Source organism: Brachypodium distachyon, chromosome 4 (genome assembly GCF_000005505.3).
Source record: "Brachypodium distachyon strain Bd21 chromosome 4, Brachypodium_distachyon_v3.0, whole genome shotgun sequence".
NCBI classification, from domain to species: Eukaryota; Viridiplantae; Streptophyta; class Magnoliopsida; order Poales; family Poaceae; genus Brachypodium; species Brachypodium distachyon.
Genome location: NC_016134.3, coordinates 46,052,862 through 46,070,064, shown reverse-complemented (window position 1 = coordinate 46,070,064; position 17,203 = coordinate 46,052,862). Strand labels below are relative to the sequence as shown.

At 52.4% G+C, this 17,203-nt stretch overlaps 2 protein-coding genes across 2 annotated transcripts; both read left to right on the top strand.

Annotated features, from left to right (window-relative positions):
- Nucleotides 1–11,584: 11,584 nt before the first annotated feature.
- Nucleotides 11,585–12,651, top strand: LOC100839350. Its single transcript, XM_003578837.4, has one exon. It carries the CDS (start codon nt 11,757–11,759, stop codon nt 12,378–12,380), a length of 624 nt encoding a protein of 207 aa, XP_003578885.1. The 5' UTR covers nt 11,585–11,756; the 3' UTR covers nt 12,381–12,651.
- A 926-nt stretch (nt 12,652–13,577) lies between these two features.
- Nucleotides 13,578–17,040, top strand: LOC100823916 (probable LRR receptor-like serine/threonine-protein kinase At3g47570). The gene is made up of 2 exons (XM_014902549.2): nt 13,578–13,792; nt 14,677–17,040. Exons 1-2 carry the CDS (start codon nt 13,774–13,776, stop codon nt 16,185–16,187), a joined length of 1,530 nt encoding a protein of 509 aa, XP_014758035.1. The 5' UTR covers nt 13,578–13,773; the 3' UTR covers nt 16,188–17,040.
- Nucleotides 17,041–17,203: the final 163 nt, after the last annotated feature.

Sequence of the window (17,203 nt, the reverse complement as noted above, 5' to 3'; positions counted from 1 at the left end):
TATAGTGTTCCATCGACATGCATCTTCCAAACCAAGATTTTATACAAGTCTTATCTCACCAACTCTCATCTTAAATCATCCAACGCATGTTCTACAAAAGTTTTTGACTAGCCAATACATGAATGAGAGGGTATTGATACATATATAAGATTTTTTTTGAAAGGTCCAGCAACTGCTGGCTTCCATATATTAAAGCAGAGGGAAAATATGTACAGAGCCGCGCTAAGGCGAAAGAGAAAGGAAAGGAAGGAAGAAAAGGAAAGAAACTAGGGAAACAGGAAACTCAAGGTGGTTCCCAAAGGAGTTTCCGCAAGGCCTTAGCGCCGGCGAAGGCCCATTCCTGGGCTTCGTTCTTGATGAAGCAGCCGATCTGGCGAGCTGAAGTGTCCTTGTCGTGAAAAATCCGGGAGTTCCTCTCCCGCCAAATGGACCAGCAAACAAGAATGAAAAGAGAGCTGGCTCCCTTGCAGTGACCAACCGGTGAGTTCCCAATCGCGAGCTCGTAGCATGACCTGAAGGAGGTGGCATCCCTGCGCAGCGCCAAGCCCAGGCCGGAGCAGTTGCGCCCGCCCGCGACCTCACACCAAATGAAACGAGCGAAGGGGCACTCGAAGAAGAGGTGAACCGTGGTTTCCAAATTCCGCCGACAAAGAGGGCAGAAATAACAGTTTGGCCATCCCCGCCGTTGCAAACGGTCAGCGCACGAAAGCCGATTTTGCGAGAGGAGCCAGGCGAAGAGCTTCAGCTTCGGGGGGGCCCAGGAACGCCCGAGGGCGACCTGGAGCGGGGCACTAATTCTACCGAGGAAATGGAGCAGGTAGGCGGACTTGGAGGAATAGGTGCCATTGTCAGTGAGCACCTAACAGATAGAACCAAGAGCATCAGGATGAAGCGGAGGGGCGTTTGCGATCAACGTCCAAGCACCGATAAACTCTGTAAGCACATCGGGCTCGATGGACGGCCGAAGGTCGTGTACCCACTGATTCCCCGAAAGCGCCTAAGCCACCGAGCGCCGCTTTCGACAGGAGAGGGCGTAGAGGGCGGGGAAGGCGGAATGGAGCGGAGAGGCGCCCAGCCAAGTAGAGTCCCAAAAGACAGCCGTGCGCCCATGGCCGATGGTGACACGGGTGGCGGCGGCAAAGAGTGCCCGGTCCGAGTCATCGCAGGGGGTCTCCAAGCCGTGGCAGGGCCGATCGGGCGCCGTCCCCTCGTACCAAAGCCAACGAAGTCGCAGGGCGCGGCCAAAGGCGGCGAGCTCAAGGATGCCCAGCCCTCCAAGGCCGCATGGCGAGCAAACCTTGGACCAATTGACCTTGCATCTGCCGCCGGCAATATCTTGATCGTCCAAGTTCCAGAGGAAATGCCGCCGAATCTTGTCAAAGGAACAGATGAACTTTTTGGGCAGACGAAGCGCAGTCATTGCGTAGACGGGGAGAGGGCTGAGCACGGAGTTGATGAGAGCCAGGCGGCCACCGAAGTTGAGCCATTTTCCCCTCCAACCCGCCAGCCTTGCACGTGCCCGGTCAAGGATGTGTTGGAGGTGAGCAAGGCGAAGCCGGCCAAGGGAGAGGGGGAGACCGAGTACCGAAAGGGGAAGTCCACCCGTTCGCCGAGGAAGGGCTGGAGCACCGCCTCGAGATCAACTTCAGAACAGTGAATGGCTGCCACCGAGCATTTGGTCGTGTTGATTCGGAGCCCCATCGCGTTCCCGAAGGCATCAAGGATGGAGAGAAGAAGCTACAGCTCCTCGCGGACGGGGTTGATGAAAACAATGGCATCGTCCGCGTAGAGGCTCGCCCGGTGAGAGGAGTTGTGAAGGGGCAGCGGCGACAGCCCTCCAAGGGTCGTGTCATGGTGAAGGATGCGCTGCAGCGGGTCGATCGCCAAAATGAACAGAAGCGGGGACAGGGGGTCCCCCTGCCGTAGACCTCGACGATGGGAGATGTCGTCGCCATCCGTCCCGTTAAGGATAACTGACGAGGACGCCGAGGACAGAAGCATGGAGATCCAATCGCGCCAGCGTGCCGGGACCCCAGACGATGTAACAGCTCCAGCAAGTACTCCCAGGACACGGTGTCGAAAGCCTTGACGAAGTCAAGCTTGAGGAGGAGGGAGGGCTTCTTGCGGTGATGGAGAGAGCGAGCGGTGTTGCGGACGAAGAGGAAATTGTCGTGACTGCATCTCGACTTGAGGAAGGCGCTTTGAGCTAGCGAGATCAAATCCCCCATGAGAGGGGTGAGGCGACGAGCGAGAACCTTGGCAAAGAGCTTGGCGAAGGAGTGAATCAAGCTGATTGGGCGTAGGTCATGCACGGTCGTGACGCGGTCCTTCTTGGGGATAAGGCAGATGAACGCCGAATTGACGGCGGCGAGGTTCCCTCCCGCTAGGTTGTAGAGGTGATTGAAAGCAACAAGCACATCAAGTTTGATCACCTCCCAACAGCGCCGGTAGAAAGTGCCGGTGAAACCATCGAGGCCCGGCGCCTTCTCCGCCGGGGACGCCTTGATGGCCTCCCTGATTTCGAGAAGGGTGAAGGGATTGTCGATGCCGGCAGCGAGGAGGTGGGGCAGCTCGAGACCTTCCCAGGCAAGCGTGGAGGACCGTGGCGCCGTCGTGCCCAGCACGTGGGTGAAGTGATGAAGGAGAGCAGCCGCTTTGTCGTCGTGCGAGATGTGGATGCCGGAGTCGGTGCTGAGCTGATGAAGGAAATTCTTGCGTTTCTAGGCGTTGATCTTGACATGGAAAAATTTAGTGTTGGCGTCTCCCTCCTTGAGCCAGGTCTGCCGGGAGGCCTGCCGTCGTCGGGCACGCTCAACCGCCGCCAGGCCCAAAACTCTGGCCTTGAGAGCCTTGCGGAGGTGGAATTCGAGGGGAGAGAGAGGCCGATTGTCCTGCGCTTCATCGAGACGGAGGATGATCTCTGAAGCGAGGTGCAGCTGGGAATGGGTGTCGCTGAACAGCCCCTCCCTCCAAGAACGAAGGGCGCGGGCCGTGCGCCCAAGCAAGAGGCGAAGGCGTGTGAGCGGGTTTGGAGAAGAAATCTGCTGTCCCCAGGCCGAGACGACGGTAGGGAAGAAACCCGGGTGCTTAGGCCAGAAGTTCTCGAAGCGGAATCGAGCCTTGCGCGGGGGCCCGCGGAACTAGGCGACGAGGAGGGGGCAGTGGTCGGGGTGAGACGTGGAGAGCGCCTGGACGGAGCAGGGAGAGAACAAGGCGTCCCAAGCCGCATTGCAGAAGATGCGATCGAGCTTCACAAGCGTGGGAGTTTCGCGCTCGTTACTCCAGGAGAACTTGCGGTTGGAGCAGCGCAGCTCGAGGAGCTCCGCGTGGTCGATGGCAGCCCTAAATTGGCCCATCAGGCGGCGGCAGAGGTTGAGATTGTTTTTGTCGCGGGCCTCGTAGATAAGGTTAAAGTCACCGACGATGGTCCACGGTACACCGGGCGGGGGGGGGGGGGGGTGAGATCTTTCATCTCCTGCAGAAACTCGGGCTTGAGGGCGTCCTCAGCCGGCCCGTAGACCATGGAGAGCACGAAGGCAAGGCCGGCAAGGCCGGACTGGAGCAGCGTGACGGTGGCCGAGATCAAAAAGTGGTGTAGCGTCAGGTTAGTCATGCATACGACGTCGGGGTTCCAGAAGATGGCAATGCCACCGCGTGTGCCGTCAGCTGGCAGGGAGAACCAGGAGGAGTAGATGGCGTCGGCAGTTTCACGAGCTAAGGGCGGGTCGAAGGACGAAACCTTGGTCTCCTGAAGGCAGAGAATGGAGGCCTTTGCGGCCGTAGCGAGCTCGCGGACGGCTTGGCGACGCGCAGGGTTGTGGAGACCTCGGACGTGCTAGCACAAAATCGGGCAGAAGGTGTCACTCATTGGGAAACCGGAGAGAGCTCAACAAATGCGACGACGAAGACGAACTAGAATTGAAAAACACCATCCTTGCATACATCGGGAGGAGATGAACCCAGCCTAGAGCCCCCAAGAAGATCATCTCCGAAGAACACAGCCGCCAAACCAACACAAAGGTAAGAAGACACTAGCAACAAGCCGGCCGCCGTCGTAGAGAACTAGGCAAACTATACATGGGGAACTAGTGCACCGAGGCGGCAGCGCTGGAGGAGGCGGCCTGGGCCGCGGCACGGTGGAGGGCGTCACGGTCGATCCTGGTGAGGATGGTGAGCCCATCCACGTCAGTCTCCGAGAGAGGCTCCTTGAAGCGGCACACCAGAGCTGCGGCGGCGATGTCCACGCACTTCTCATCGTCATTGATGACCGCCGGCTCCTTGGCGAGTCGAATGGTGGCGCGCTGAGCGACCGGCGTGGAAGATGGCATGCCGGCCTGTCGGGCGTTGCGATGTGGAGTTACGGGCGTCTTGTCCTTGCCGCCACGGGAGCGGGGTGGAGGGGGAGGCGGGGTAGCGCCGAGGACAGAGGACGGGTGTGCGGCGAAGAGGGCATCGAGGATCCCATCGGACGCGTCATGCTCGGCATCAGTACCTGCAGCAGAAACAGGCATGTCGATGTCGTCACGTGGAGGCGTACTGAAGCTGAGTGGAGAGGGCGCGCCGGTGCCCCCGCCCACGGCCAAAGCAGGGACCGCCGGAACCGGGGGGAAGGACAGCGGCGATGACAGAGTCGCCTCGCAGAAGGCGTCACGCTCCAGCGCCATGGGGTCAAAGTCGCCGGCAGGCCAGCCCATGTGCTCCAACCGCTCGGGGGCCATGAGCTCGGCGAGCGGGTCTTCGCTTGACGAAGACGTGGGGCTGGTCGAGGCAGGGGATGCCGACAGCACCGGCACCGGAGCAGGCGCGAGGGCGGCCAGGTCGAGGCGCTAGGGCATTGGGCCGTGAAGCGGCAGTGGCGGTGGAGGCGGGAGCGTCTCGCTCGCAGGGGTAGGGGCGGTGTCGTCGGGGACGGAAGTGGCCCGGCGGCACCTGCGGGCCGGCGTGCGGCTGCGGTGTCGTGCCTCGTCAGCGCCCAGGCCCGCCCGAGACGGTGCCGACGCGCGAGCAGGGTCCCGGGGCAGGACGGAGTCGCAGTAGGAGCGGGGTGGGTGGTCGTTGCCCTCATCATCATGGTTGCGGCGAGCAGCTGGCGAGTAGGCGCCACAGGAGTCGTTGCGGCGGTGTGCAGGACGGGTCTCCTCCCCATCCCGCATGTTGAAGTACCAGATGTATGGCTGGACGGCGGGGAGCGGAGCAGATTCGTCGGAGCTGGATGACGGCAGGCCGCTCTGGCGACTGGATGATGGGCGCGCCTCACGCACCGTCCAATCCTCCACGAGGTCGATGTGGATCAAGGCGCTGAACTGGATGCCTTCAGGAGGTGGAGCCACCTGACGGCGCGGCGGTGAATAGCCATGCATCTCCTCCATGCGTCCAGCGCCCTTGGGGAAGACCGTGAAGCCGTAGTCGCTGGGTATGCGGTCGAGGCTCCAGCACCACACCCAGCAACTGAAGATGTCCGTGGCCTCCTACGCGTGAGTGCGGCTGTCGAGCCTGTCGACGATGATGTCCTTGCCGAGGACGAGCTCCGCGCCCTCCATGGACCGGAGATGCAGAGGCATCTTCTCAATGCAGAGCCGGACATGGAGCGAGTGGGTTTGGATGATGCCGTGCGTCACCTCACTCCAAGGCAGCAGCAGGAAGGTGGCGCCATCGACAGTGAGGCAGCCAAGATCGATCGCTCGGTCGCGGTGGGCAGGGGCGTCGAAGTGGATGTAGAATACCTCGGGGTAGTGGCGGGTGACACGCAACGAGTGGGAGGGGATGTGCAGGTTCGCCTTGATGGCCTTGCCGATGGTGATGGGGGTGGCCGTGTGGCACGGGTCCTGGGCCTTGACGAGCACGACGCGGGTGCGGAGCGTGAAGACCTGGCGTTCAATGCCGCGCGAAGTCGTCACGATCGAGTGGGAGAAGCCCGGGCAGCGCGGTGCCGGCAGGTGAATGGCGCGGCTAAGCATGGCGGCCCTCGGTGGTGGAGCAGGGAAGCGTAGTCGCCGGTGGACCGGCAGGTGACGCGGAGTGTTGGCGGTGAGGCGCGTTACAGCGAGAGGATTCGTGTCCCCAAGCCCAGCAGTTGATGCAGCGCGGTGGATCTTGGCACTCGGCGCGGCAGTGGTCCTTGCTCAGGCAGCGAAAGCATCGCCCACGGAAGCGCCTTAAAAAGGCCTCGCGCTCAGGGCTTGGGCGGAGAGAACCACGCGCGGCAGCCGGAGCCGGCGTAGGTTGCCGGGGCATGGGCAGCTGCCGAGCCGAGAGGGGAGAGGAGCCACGCCTGCATTCGCGTCTGGAGGCCACCAAAGTCCAGGGATTTCCGGAAGGGGAAATCGCATTGGATTTTGTGGAGGGCAAGGAGCCGACCACCACGGATTTGAGGCGGGGGGTGGGCCGCGGACTGCAGGGCCGAACAGGGTGGCGCCGGGTCAGCGCTAATTGCGCGGGGCCGCGGGGAGGACCGCGGGGAAGGTGAGCGTCCAGGAGACCGAGCAAGCAAGGAGCCCGAGGGAGGGAATGAACCAGCGGATCTGGCGAAGTCCTTCAGCGAAGGGGCAGAGCATGGCGAGGCGGAGGAGCAGGGAGCCATGGAGGATGGGCGCCGGGTCCGGAGTGGAGCCCGGCGAGGGAGGGGTGGCCGTCTCGGCCGGAGTGGCCGGAGGCGCAGGCAGGGAGGGCTCTCACGCGCTTAGCTCAGTCCTCCTTTCGCCTTGGTGTCACTTCACACATCGGTAACCTGATCCCGGCCCTCTCCATGTGGTGCCGGCCTGGCCACCACGTTGCAGCTCCTCCGGTGGACTAGTGTTTTCCTACATATACTCCCTCCGTTCAACAAAAGATGTCTTAAGTTTGTCAAAATTTGTATGTATCTAGACATGGCTTAGTGTATAGATGCATTCAAATTTAGTCAAAATTGAGACATCCTTTGTTGGAAGGAGGGAGTATAATGATTTAATGCCTGGTCCAACATTTCATTAGGTCCTCTTTGTAACGTGGTGATTTTGGAGATACCTCGTACAACTTATTAGAGATGCCCTTACAGAAATTCATGGTGAAGAGTCATGGCTGGTGCCCCTCGTAAAAAGAGTGTGCAAGTACTCTTCACATCAGGTGAAATTCTCTGCTCCAGCAGCATTTATTTGGACTTAATTATTTTTGTTACCTTTTGTCGATTGTTTAGTCGACGGTCGAGTGTCCTTTTTACCTTTTGTTGATTGTTTAGTCTGCGTGCGCTAGATATTTAGCTAGCAGGCAAATGGTTAATTAATTTGCACGAGAAAGCTACGAGGTACAGTAGTACTATACATGCATGTAAGCGTGCCAGGACCGACACAAATTTGCCATGCATGTAATTCGTCTTGTTCGAATGACCGATTGGCCAAAGCTAATTTAGAGTACCTGTACCGTTGCCCATGCATTGAATTACTGGATCAAGAGGACTGTTACGGGGAGGGATGATCTGCGACCAGGGCCAGCTAGCTAGCACGAGAAACGTCCAGACAAGTACTCCTATTTGGCCCAAAACAAAGCATGCATGCAGCAGCAGCATGCAGTAAAACACCACCAGAGCGCTCTAGATCAATATCATATCAGCCATCATGCGTACTGCAGACCATGCAAGCAACGTTATAACGGTTTGTGTACCGTACGTGGACAGGATTAGCCTGGTTCCTGTTTGTGGTTCGGGTCATATCCACATGTCACAAAATGTCAAGCACAAAAATGGTAATATCGATGTACTACGCGTAGTCTCGTATACGTATCACCGATTTATGACCTGTGCCTCTCGCGCTGTTGCGATGGCACTGTATGACAGCGAACGCTAGTTACCCACCTAAATTTTTGTCTTAAATTAGTCTAGATATGATATAAAAGTTAGTATAATGACCGTGCAACCGGCCGTATTTCGCACGGGAAATTATATTAACTAGTATTCGGTATTGAAGTATAAGCGGATCATACTTTTTTATTATCAGTTTTAGTTTTTAGGTGTACTGGTTCGATTCATGAAACCCAATTCAGGTTATTGTGATTCAATTTTCAACCTGGGTCTCTCCGGCCCCTTTTCATTATACAGGATACAAAGTTGTTCGGACTCAAACGACCACACTGGAAGATCGAGGGAAAAAGAGGGAGAAAGATAACACCAGGCACTACGCGTGCAGAAAACTCGCTAACCAGCCCCGCAATCTGAAAACTGATAATTATGACTCATACAGTGCATCCAAAAATTTATTTTATTCAAAAGCTATAGCTGTGCATGCGAGTTCGAGTATATAGTAGAATACCATTTGTTTTTGCTGGTTATAGCACCAATAATTATACATAATCCTTCGTTCTAGAATGTAAGACGTATAATTTTTGTTGACTGCCAACTCTTTAAAATTCGACCAAACTTATAGCAAAATACAGTGTCTGCAAGTACAATGTAATTACTGTACGTACGTACGTGCTGCAGTGTATGGATCAGATATGCTGGTGCTGCAGTGTGTAGCGCGTGATCGAGAATTCGAGATGCTCCGCGCACACACACGCCGTACGCACTGACCAAATGCTGCCCGTACGTACGCGCGCGTGCAGGCCGGAAGGCCAGCGTGCATTCTACGTGCCGCAGCGAAGTACGTACTTTGTGTCTGCAGTATCAACTTAATGCCAGGAGTATTTAATTGATGAAGGCAGAAAATAACAGGAAAGATGCTTCCGGCGACATCTCAAGGACGATAAGGCTTTCATGCTTCTTTCTGAATGCCGCTTTTGGCCCGTTGGAAACGGAAGGGATGGGGGGTTATTTTCCATGTTGCTGCAGATTCTTAAGAAATTACTGTGCCCCGATCGAAGTGCTTTTGGAGTTGACTGAAAGGAAAGAGATTTTCGAATTAATCGAAAGAAGAAGAAGAAGAAAGAAACCAAAACTAATTCCACGCAGATTTGATCCAAGCATCGACATCCAAGCATTGCTCCACAGGTCCAAAGCGGCTGAAGCATAGAATTCGACCAATAACCTTCCGGCCCAACACCACTTCACAACTTTGTAAAATCTTTTGCCGCAGGAAAAAAGACATTTGGCTGCTTGGACCAATACGCTAATTACATTCATCCGTTAGATATGAGATCTACGAGTCGTTCGTTTGCCGTTACGTTCGGTTGAATCTCTAAAACAAAACGCGAATCACAATATGTCACATTAGTTTCACGAGACACGACCGACGCATCCTTCGGCCGGCAGACAACACATCCGTTCGGCGAACAGGCGCGTCGCTCCACTGCCGTCCGGTTGCTTCCGTCGCATGCCAATTATTCACGCACTAGATGAGTTTGTTAATCACGCATGGCTGCAGGCAAGTCCATGCACTTGTAGCGGTGGCTATCACGTGCATGCGTTCACGCCTACTACTGCATGCATTCCTTCGATCCTTTCTTTTCTTTTAATTAGCAAAACGCTACTTCCTTTAATACACGTACACCATGAAATTGAAGATTAAACAGAGGGAGAAAAGAGGAAATTAAAACCCATAATTCTAATCGATCTATCATATTAGCATCCATCACACTAATCTATTCGTATTAGAATCACTCTATCATTTACATTGGTCACATAGATATTCATACATGAGTATGAAAAACTAAAAGTAATATAAGGGCAGTTTTGTTATTTCTTAGACGAGTGAGAAATAACTATTTCTTAGTCGATGATAACAACCTTTTTAATTCAGTCATTGAGATTCGTGTAAGATTGATGTAGCTCAGATGGATAAGAAAATCTTCATTTGATGGTTATGATTATCGATTGAGAAATAACTATTTTTTAGACGACTGAGAAATAGACACTCCCATATGAGGGATACCGAGGGGAGCCTCCACGTTGATCCACATCACCCAATTATTTCCAGCCGATATGAGATCCACGTGAGTTCTCCGGAAGAGATCGATTAACGCCAGATTGATCAGCATATCGATTAGCACCCACCACGGGCGGAGATCGATTAACACCTTATTCGGCACCGTGAAACACGACACCAAGCAGAGCAGCAACGAAGCGACAGTCAAGGGTGGGAGCACGCGGCGACCGTGACCTGGCCGCCTAGGGGATTTGGGGAATGAGAGGATGACGGGAGGGATTTCACAACTATATCCCTTAGAGCCTCCACAGTGGCGCTGCACAGGGGGGAGGCAGTGCAAGGGTGCGCGCGGGGGGGGGGGGGGGGCATAGGGGCGCTGGCAGAGGCGGTGTAGGGCATGCGCGGGAGGGGCGGAGGAGGTGCAGAGGGCGCGCGTAGGAGGTGCAGGGGCGCACGTGGAGTTGGTGCAGTGGGGCATGGCGGAGTTTGGATCGGAGGATTTGATGGGAAACTGAGGTTGGGGAAGAAGAGATGTCAGAACCGAGTAATCTATTCATTCTTTTGTGAGTCCCATCTACGTGCAAGTTTGGCATCATCTACTAAACTTTAGCATCAATGCTAAATTGGACATATGTGACAAATTTGGCTTTTGGCACGCTGTGACCCTCAGGTATACAAATCTCATGTCTTTGTGTTTAAAATTTAAAATAATACGATGAACAGATTCATATTGGACATACCAATAGTGAATTATACTCCCTCCATCCGGATTTATAAGTACTGCATTGAATTTTGCGCTGAACTTTGACAAACAATTATACAAAAAAATAATATTGTATGTATGACTTTATACCATTGATAGAGTTTTTCAAAACGAATATAACGATATCTAATGTGTCGCCAAAGTCCTGCATAAAATCCCATGCGGGCCTTATTAAGCCGAACAAAGGGAACATACCAGTATGACATGGAATAAAAAATGTACAAAGAAAAAAGTCATCAGCACACGAAAAAAAAATTAATACAACAATGATCATCAGGTCTAGCCCGCGCATTTCGCGTGGGCCACCATGCTAGTTTCCTAAAAAACACCTTGTTCCAAATTTGCGGTTAACTTTTTCGTGCCTAAACATGTCTAACGGTCTGCGGGGTCAGTCTTGGTGGAGGAATTTTTTGTGCCCCCCGCCCCACTCCTTATCTCGTTCCCCCTTCTTATCTGTTCGATCGACGTTGTCCCTCTTCTCTTTCTCGTCCTCATCTCCTGATGAGAACGAGACTGACCGCGAAGAGGTAAGCCCACGAAACCGAGAAGATGTAAGCCCACGAACCCAACTTCACCGGTTGGCAGGGCAGGAGCTTCATGCGCGAGCAGCAGAAAACACTTATGTGCACGGAGGGCATATATTATATTTCGCTAAGACAAGATCTTAACAAAAAAAAAAGACGTTGTGCACGATAACCTGTTTCCAAAGGTCCTCTCTCACCGGCTGTATATCTCTCTTCACCGTAGATCAAACAGAGAAGGCACCGGTTCGCATCCCTCATCCCTGAAACAGTGTACTCGTCAGATAAATCACATGACAGCAACGCTCGCGACAATAGACAAAGACTCAAGCGCCCCCAAGTCAGTCTTCAAAGTCTTCTCCAAAACGCCATTAAGAAATGAAAAGAAAGAGTACTGCCAAAGGAAGTGTCATTTGGGCTCGGTGTCATTTGCGTGTACACGCGGTTTTGTTTGCTCTGGGATGCTTCCGACAAGGTATCTACGGACAGCTCAAACTCAAGCTCAAGCTCAAGTTTAACCCCATAAAGAACACAAACTCCCACACGAAGCAGAGCCCACCCCCGCGCGCCCTTCTCCTTCTTCCCCTTCTCTGCCAGCCTCCCCCCGTTGACCGACCAACCAAGCTCGCCAGCGGCCAATCCATGGCGTACGGCGGCGGGAGCCGCCAGCAGAGGTCCTGCTGCGGCGGGCTGTGCAGCTTCATCATCGCCGCGGGGTTCGTGATCCTCATCTACTGGGCCATCTTCCAGCCCCACCACATCCGCGCCACCGTCGCCTCCGCCACTCTCACCAACCTCACCGTCTCCCCCAGCTCCGGCCCCAACCCCTCCATCTCCTACAGCCTCTCCCTCGAGCTCTCCCTCTACAACCCGAGCCTCCGCGTCGCCATCTACTACGACGCCTTCCCCCGCGCCGACCTCCGCTCCGTCTCCGGCGTCTTCCTCGGCCCCGCCGCCACCGTTTCCCCATCCGAGTTCCTGCAGAGCAAGCGGAGCACGGATTCAGTGAAGCTGGAGTTCGACGGGACCAAGGGGGTTGGAGTGCCCGGGGATGTTGCCGGGGAGATGGGGAAGGAGGCGGCTGCTGGGGCCGTGAGATTCGAGGTGGCCGTGGACGCGCGGGTCAGGTATAAGTTTGCGAGCATCAAGATCCGGCAGAAGCCGAGGATCTGGTGCGTGATTTCGGTGCCTGTTAAGCCGGAGCCACGCGGACAGGGGTTCGAGGGCGCCATTGTCTCCGGCGACCGCTGCAGCGTCAAGTACTGAAGGAAGGATTAAGCATTGTGTTCCTAGGCTTGATCATGTTTGGGGGTCTTTGTTAGCGAGAGATTTGTCAGTGTTCCCCTGTTCCAGGTTCGATTGGTTCGTGTTATTGTTTGTGATTTTTGGGTCGTCTGTGTAACGCTAGTTTCGGTTGTTGTTTTTGATTTTGGATTACGTTGTTGAGGAATCGTTGATTAATTGATGGATTTGTAAGAGTTGTGTGCTGTGCTGTGTGTTTTGATGATTTTTAGTGTGATTCATTGGAAGGTTTGAACTGACCTTTGGCTAACCAAGTAATTAAGCCCAGGTTCCGTTGATTAGTTTACTGTCGGAAGGACGTGTCTGTTGGCTCCTTCGAACTTCGAAGCATCAGAGAACAGGTCACCGCCCGTAGTTCTTCTCTTTCATGTGATTTTAGTGTGATTTGCATTTCGGAGGAGAAGACTTGGAAGAAGACCTTGGGTTGGGTGGTGCTCGAGTCAAGTCTTCGTGTATGAGCCGCGAGCGTCCAAGCTGTCAAGTGGATGGCATGGTAGTAGTCAAAAAATCAATCCAGGCATCTGCTGTTTGTTTGTTTGTTTTTTCTTTCGAGGGAAAGGCATCTGCTGACTGCTGGGGTGTAGTGACAGTACTGTACCTCAGAACCAATAACTTTCTTAATGTTGGAGCATATAACTGACGGGCCGGGTATATCTAGTCACCTGAACGCGAGGCCCAAGTAATAATTTCCCCGAACGAAGCAACCATATCGTTTTCGTGCCTCTCTCCCAAACTGAGTCCAGCCCTTATAATGGGCCTCTTTGGGCCTTCCACAATTCCCTTTTTTTTCATTATTCTAGAATATCAAGAGCCTAAAATTCACTAAACTAGAATTCTAAAGAAAGCTTTCATTTTTTGAAAACTTTTAAAATTTGAGGGGGGCTTTCAAATTGTTTGAAGAAGAGCGAAGTTTAAAATTTAAGGGGGGCTCCGGAGAAGAGGCCAATGTTCTCTCTCATCTGATTTTTGTGTCATTTCGGAGGAGAAGACTTTGCGTGGTGCTCATGGCAAGTCTTTGTGTATGTTATATGCAAGTCAAGTGAGGGCACCATAATTAATTAAGCAGGTCTCGAGATCGGCGCCGCGTCATCTGGGCAAGAAATGTGCGTGGCCGGAGCAAGCGACCTGAATGCGAGGGTGTTGGCTTGACGGACTCGAGGTCTTCGCTGCAGCCGTGATCATCGATATTAAACCCTTTTGGACACGAGCTAGCTGCCTAGCTGAGAGCACCGTACCCAACTCAGAGTTCTTGAACCCCTTCTAGTTCTGCTGCCTTGGCCGATTCTTGAACCCAACTCAGAGTTCATAGCTCACACACCACCAGAAGGCAAACCAGAGTGAAACGGCTGCCCGTGTTATGCTCCAGATGAGCAGAGGTACGATATCTTAATCATCTCTTTCGGGTTGTTTATATACCTCGCGGTCAGACTTGTGGTTAATCAGAGCGTAAACATACCAGATCGGTTATACCATCACGCTTCAAATAATCGATTGGTTGCGTGTTACCCTGTCCTTCAGTTGTTTTTTTCCTTCCAGAAAACACAATACAAACGCAGATGCTCACAAACACGCACGCACTCATTTTTATGAACCCTACCCTATGATCACTTCTGACGAGTACGTCATTTCTATCAAAAAACAATGCCGGTTAAATCCTAATAAATTCACAAAATTTGACCACCCACATCAAGTCTAACACTTGAACCTAAGTGGGCTGGTTCTACTATAAGAAACCATTCGCATGGATTACGAGTGTGTTTGGATACTTAGTGTACAAAGTCAACTTTATACTTTTTTTATCATAACCAAAATTTTGTTGTTTTCTTATACGGTGGCTACTATCTACTCCATACGTCCATTTTTAGGCAAATTTGAGTCACTTGATATGAAACGGAGGTAGTACTGCTTATGCATCCTAGTTTTTGCCAATTTTGACCAGCTCAATCGCGAACAAAATCATCAAAACTTTCGCTAGCCAAATGTCTGGCACGTCAAGGTAGGGCTTAAACAAACAAAATACATTATAGCTGTATGCGAACTCAACCGAGCATGTCTCTGGTCACCACGTTAATCGATCCGCTAGTAAACGATATATTCCCTCCGTCTAACAAAAGATATCTCAATTTTGATCAAATTTGAACGCATCTATACACTAAGTCAAGTTTAAATACATCCAAATTTTGACAAACTTGAGACATTTTTTGTTGGACGGAGAATTACATGCATCGTAACCACCTATTTAATGATTTATGTTTGGCAGGTGACAAGTTCCTTATGTCTTCACCCAAGCAACCGCCAAAGCTCGGGGCTACGCTTTTACTGCTGGCACTGCTGCTGCTCTGTGATGGAGTTACAACTGTCCATTGCTCCACAGTTCATGAGAATAACGTTGACCTGCACGCGCTGCTCGACTTCAAGCGAGGCATCACCAACGATCCATACAGAGCCTTAAGCAACTGGAGCAACAACACCCATTTCTGTCGGTGGAATGGAGTCAACTGCACCACAGCAAGGCCGTTTCGTGTCTCGTCACTTAACTTAACCGACCTATACCTACAAGGCCAAATCGCCTCCTCTCTCGGAAACCTGACCTTCCTCACCCAACTCGACCTTTCTAATAATAGATTTTTTGGTACCTTGCCTACTTTAAATCGTCTCCAGCAACTGGAGTTCCTTTATCTTAACAACAACAATTTGGTTGGGACGATTCCCGACATGTTCTCAAACTGCTCCAGTTTGTCAGACCTGGACTTGTCCCGGAACTTGCTAGAAGGTGTCATTCCTCCAACACTAGGCATTCTTTCAAATCTAACATACATCGATTTTCGATCAAACCAACTCGTGGGTACAATTCCTGATGAGCTTGGGAGATTGCCGAGATTGCGAAGCTTGATGCTGGGTGAGAATAGGCTATCAGGTGAATTCCCACACGGCATCTTGAATCTTTCAACTTCTCTCCAATATCTAAGCTTGGAGTACAATATGCTAGGCAAGGCATTGCCACGTAATATCGGCGACCATTTGCCAAATCTCATAGTTATCTACTTGGGTGGCAACATGTTTGACGGTCACATCCCAGCATCCTTAGGCAATGCATCAGGGTTAGAATTTGTAGATTTATCAAATAACAATTTCACCGGAAAAATTCCGACTTCTTTCGGAAAGCTCTTAAATCTGACTATCCTGTTGCTTGAGCGTAATCAGCTTGAAGCCAGGGACAACAGGGACTGGGAATTCCTTAATGCACTGGGAAACTGCCGTTCACTGAATGAACTAATTCTCTCTAGAAATCAGCTGCAGGGATCTATTCCACGGTCCATTGGTAACCTATCCCCAAGCCTTGAAATACTTTACTTGTTTGGAAACAACTTATCAGGACAAGTACCCCATAGCATAGGAAAACTCGGTGCCTTAATTTATCTGGTACTAGGTAGAAACAATTTAGGTGGTCCAATTGAAGGATGGATTAGAAACCTAAAAGGCCTTCAAGTTTTAAATCTCCAATCAAACAGGTTCACTGGGTCAATCCCATCCTCTATTGGCAAGCTCTCCAAGTTGATAAATCTATCTTTAGGTGAAAATGAATTCGAGGGCCTCATACCATGGAACTTTGGGAACCTCCAAAAGCTCCAATATTTGAACCTTAGTCACAACAATCTCCAAGGTGACATAATTGAGATTGGTAACCTAAAAAATCTCGCTATTTTAGATCTCCAATCAAACAGGTTCGCTGGGCCAATCCATCCTCTATTGGCGATCTTACTCAGTTGACAAATCTTTTTCTATCTGGAAATGAATTTGAGGGCTTTATACCATAAGCGGATTTGTAAGATCAAGGTTGATATATATGGAACTGGCGCATAGATCCACCATCGAGCCTCACAAACTCATCAGGTCCGGCTGCCTTGAAGCAATCTTAGTTCATGTCGACGGAGCCGGATCCAGTGCCCTGCCGTGGTGAAGACACCGCGTGCCCCGGCCTTCCATCCACCATCCACTGAGATCGAACGGCTAGCAGCCCATAACATGTAAAAATCCCACGAGCGCAACAGAGGAAGCAGCGGGAGTGACGAGAAGAACTTCGCGGGCTTCTTCGGCCGAAATTGCGGCTTCTCCTGCCGTCGCCGCCGCCGCCAGCGCGGGAGGAGGAGACTGGCTCCTCCGCCCCCGGTCCGACGGCCTCCCTCGCCCCGCCTCTCCGTGCCCCGACGGCCTCCGCCCGCTCCAACTCTCCCCGCCCCGACGGCCTCGTCTGCCCGCCTCTCCCGGCTCCGACGGTGGGAGAAATTGGTCGACAGCCTCGTCCGCCCGCTTCTCCTCAGCCCCGGTCCAACGGCCTCCCTCGCCCCGGCTCTCCGCGCCCCGACGGCCTCGGCCACCCGCTGCCGCCGGACTGCAGCAGTGGAAGTAAAAAGAAGAACGGAATCGCAATCTGAATTTGAGGCAAGGAAGAATTTGAGGCAACTTATAAATTTCAATTGCTCAGACCGTATATTTTGTCCTTGTAAAAATTCAGTTCTTCAGATTTGACTTTCAAGGTTTGCTCTTATTGAAACCTGTTGTATGCCCTATTGTTCAGATTTCAATTATTCAGGCGTATAAAAGTGTTCAGATTTTGATTGTATATTTTGTCTTTGCAAAAATTACGATTGTTCAGAATTTCAGATGGCTTGTATAAACCTGCTGCTGTACTACTGTTCTTCTGTCTAAACCTCCTGTTCAAGTCGTTGTGTCTATAATCGTTTCCAGCCGTCCGATCTCAGTGAATGGTGGATGGAAGGCCGCAG

Bases quoted from the DNA above. Each gene is read 5' to 3' on its own strand.
- LOC100839350 (XM_003578837.4), top strand. From the start codon at position 11,757: ATGGCGTACGGCGGCGGGAGCCGCCAGCAGAGGTCCTGCTGCGGCGGG.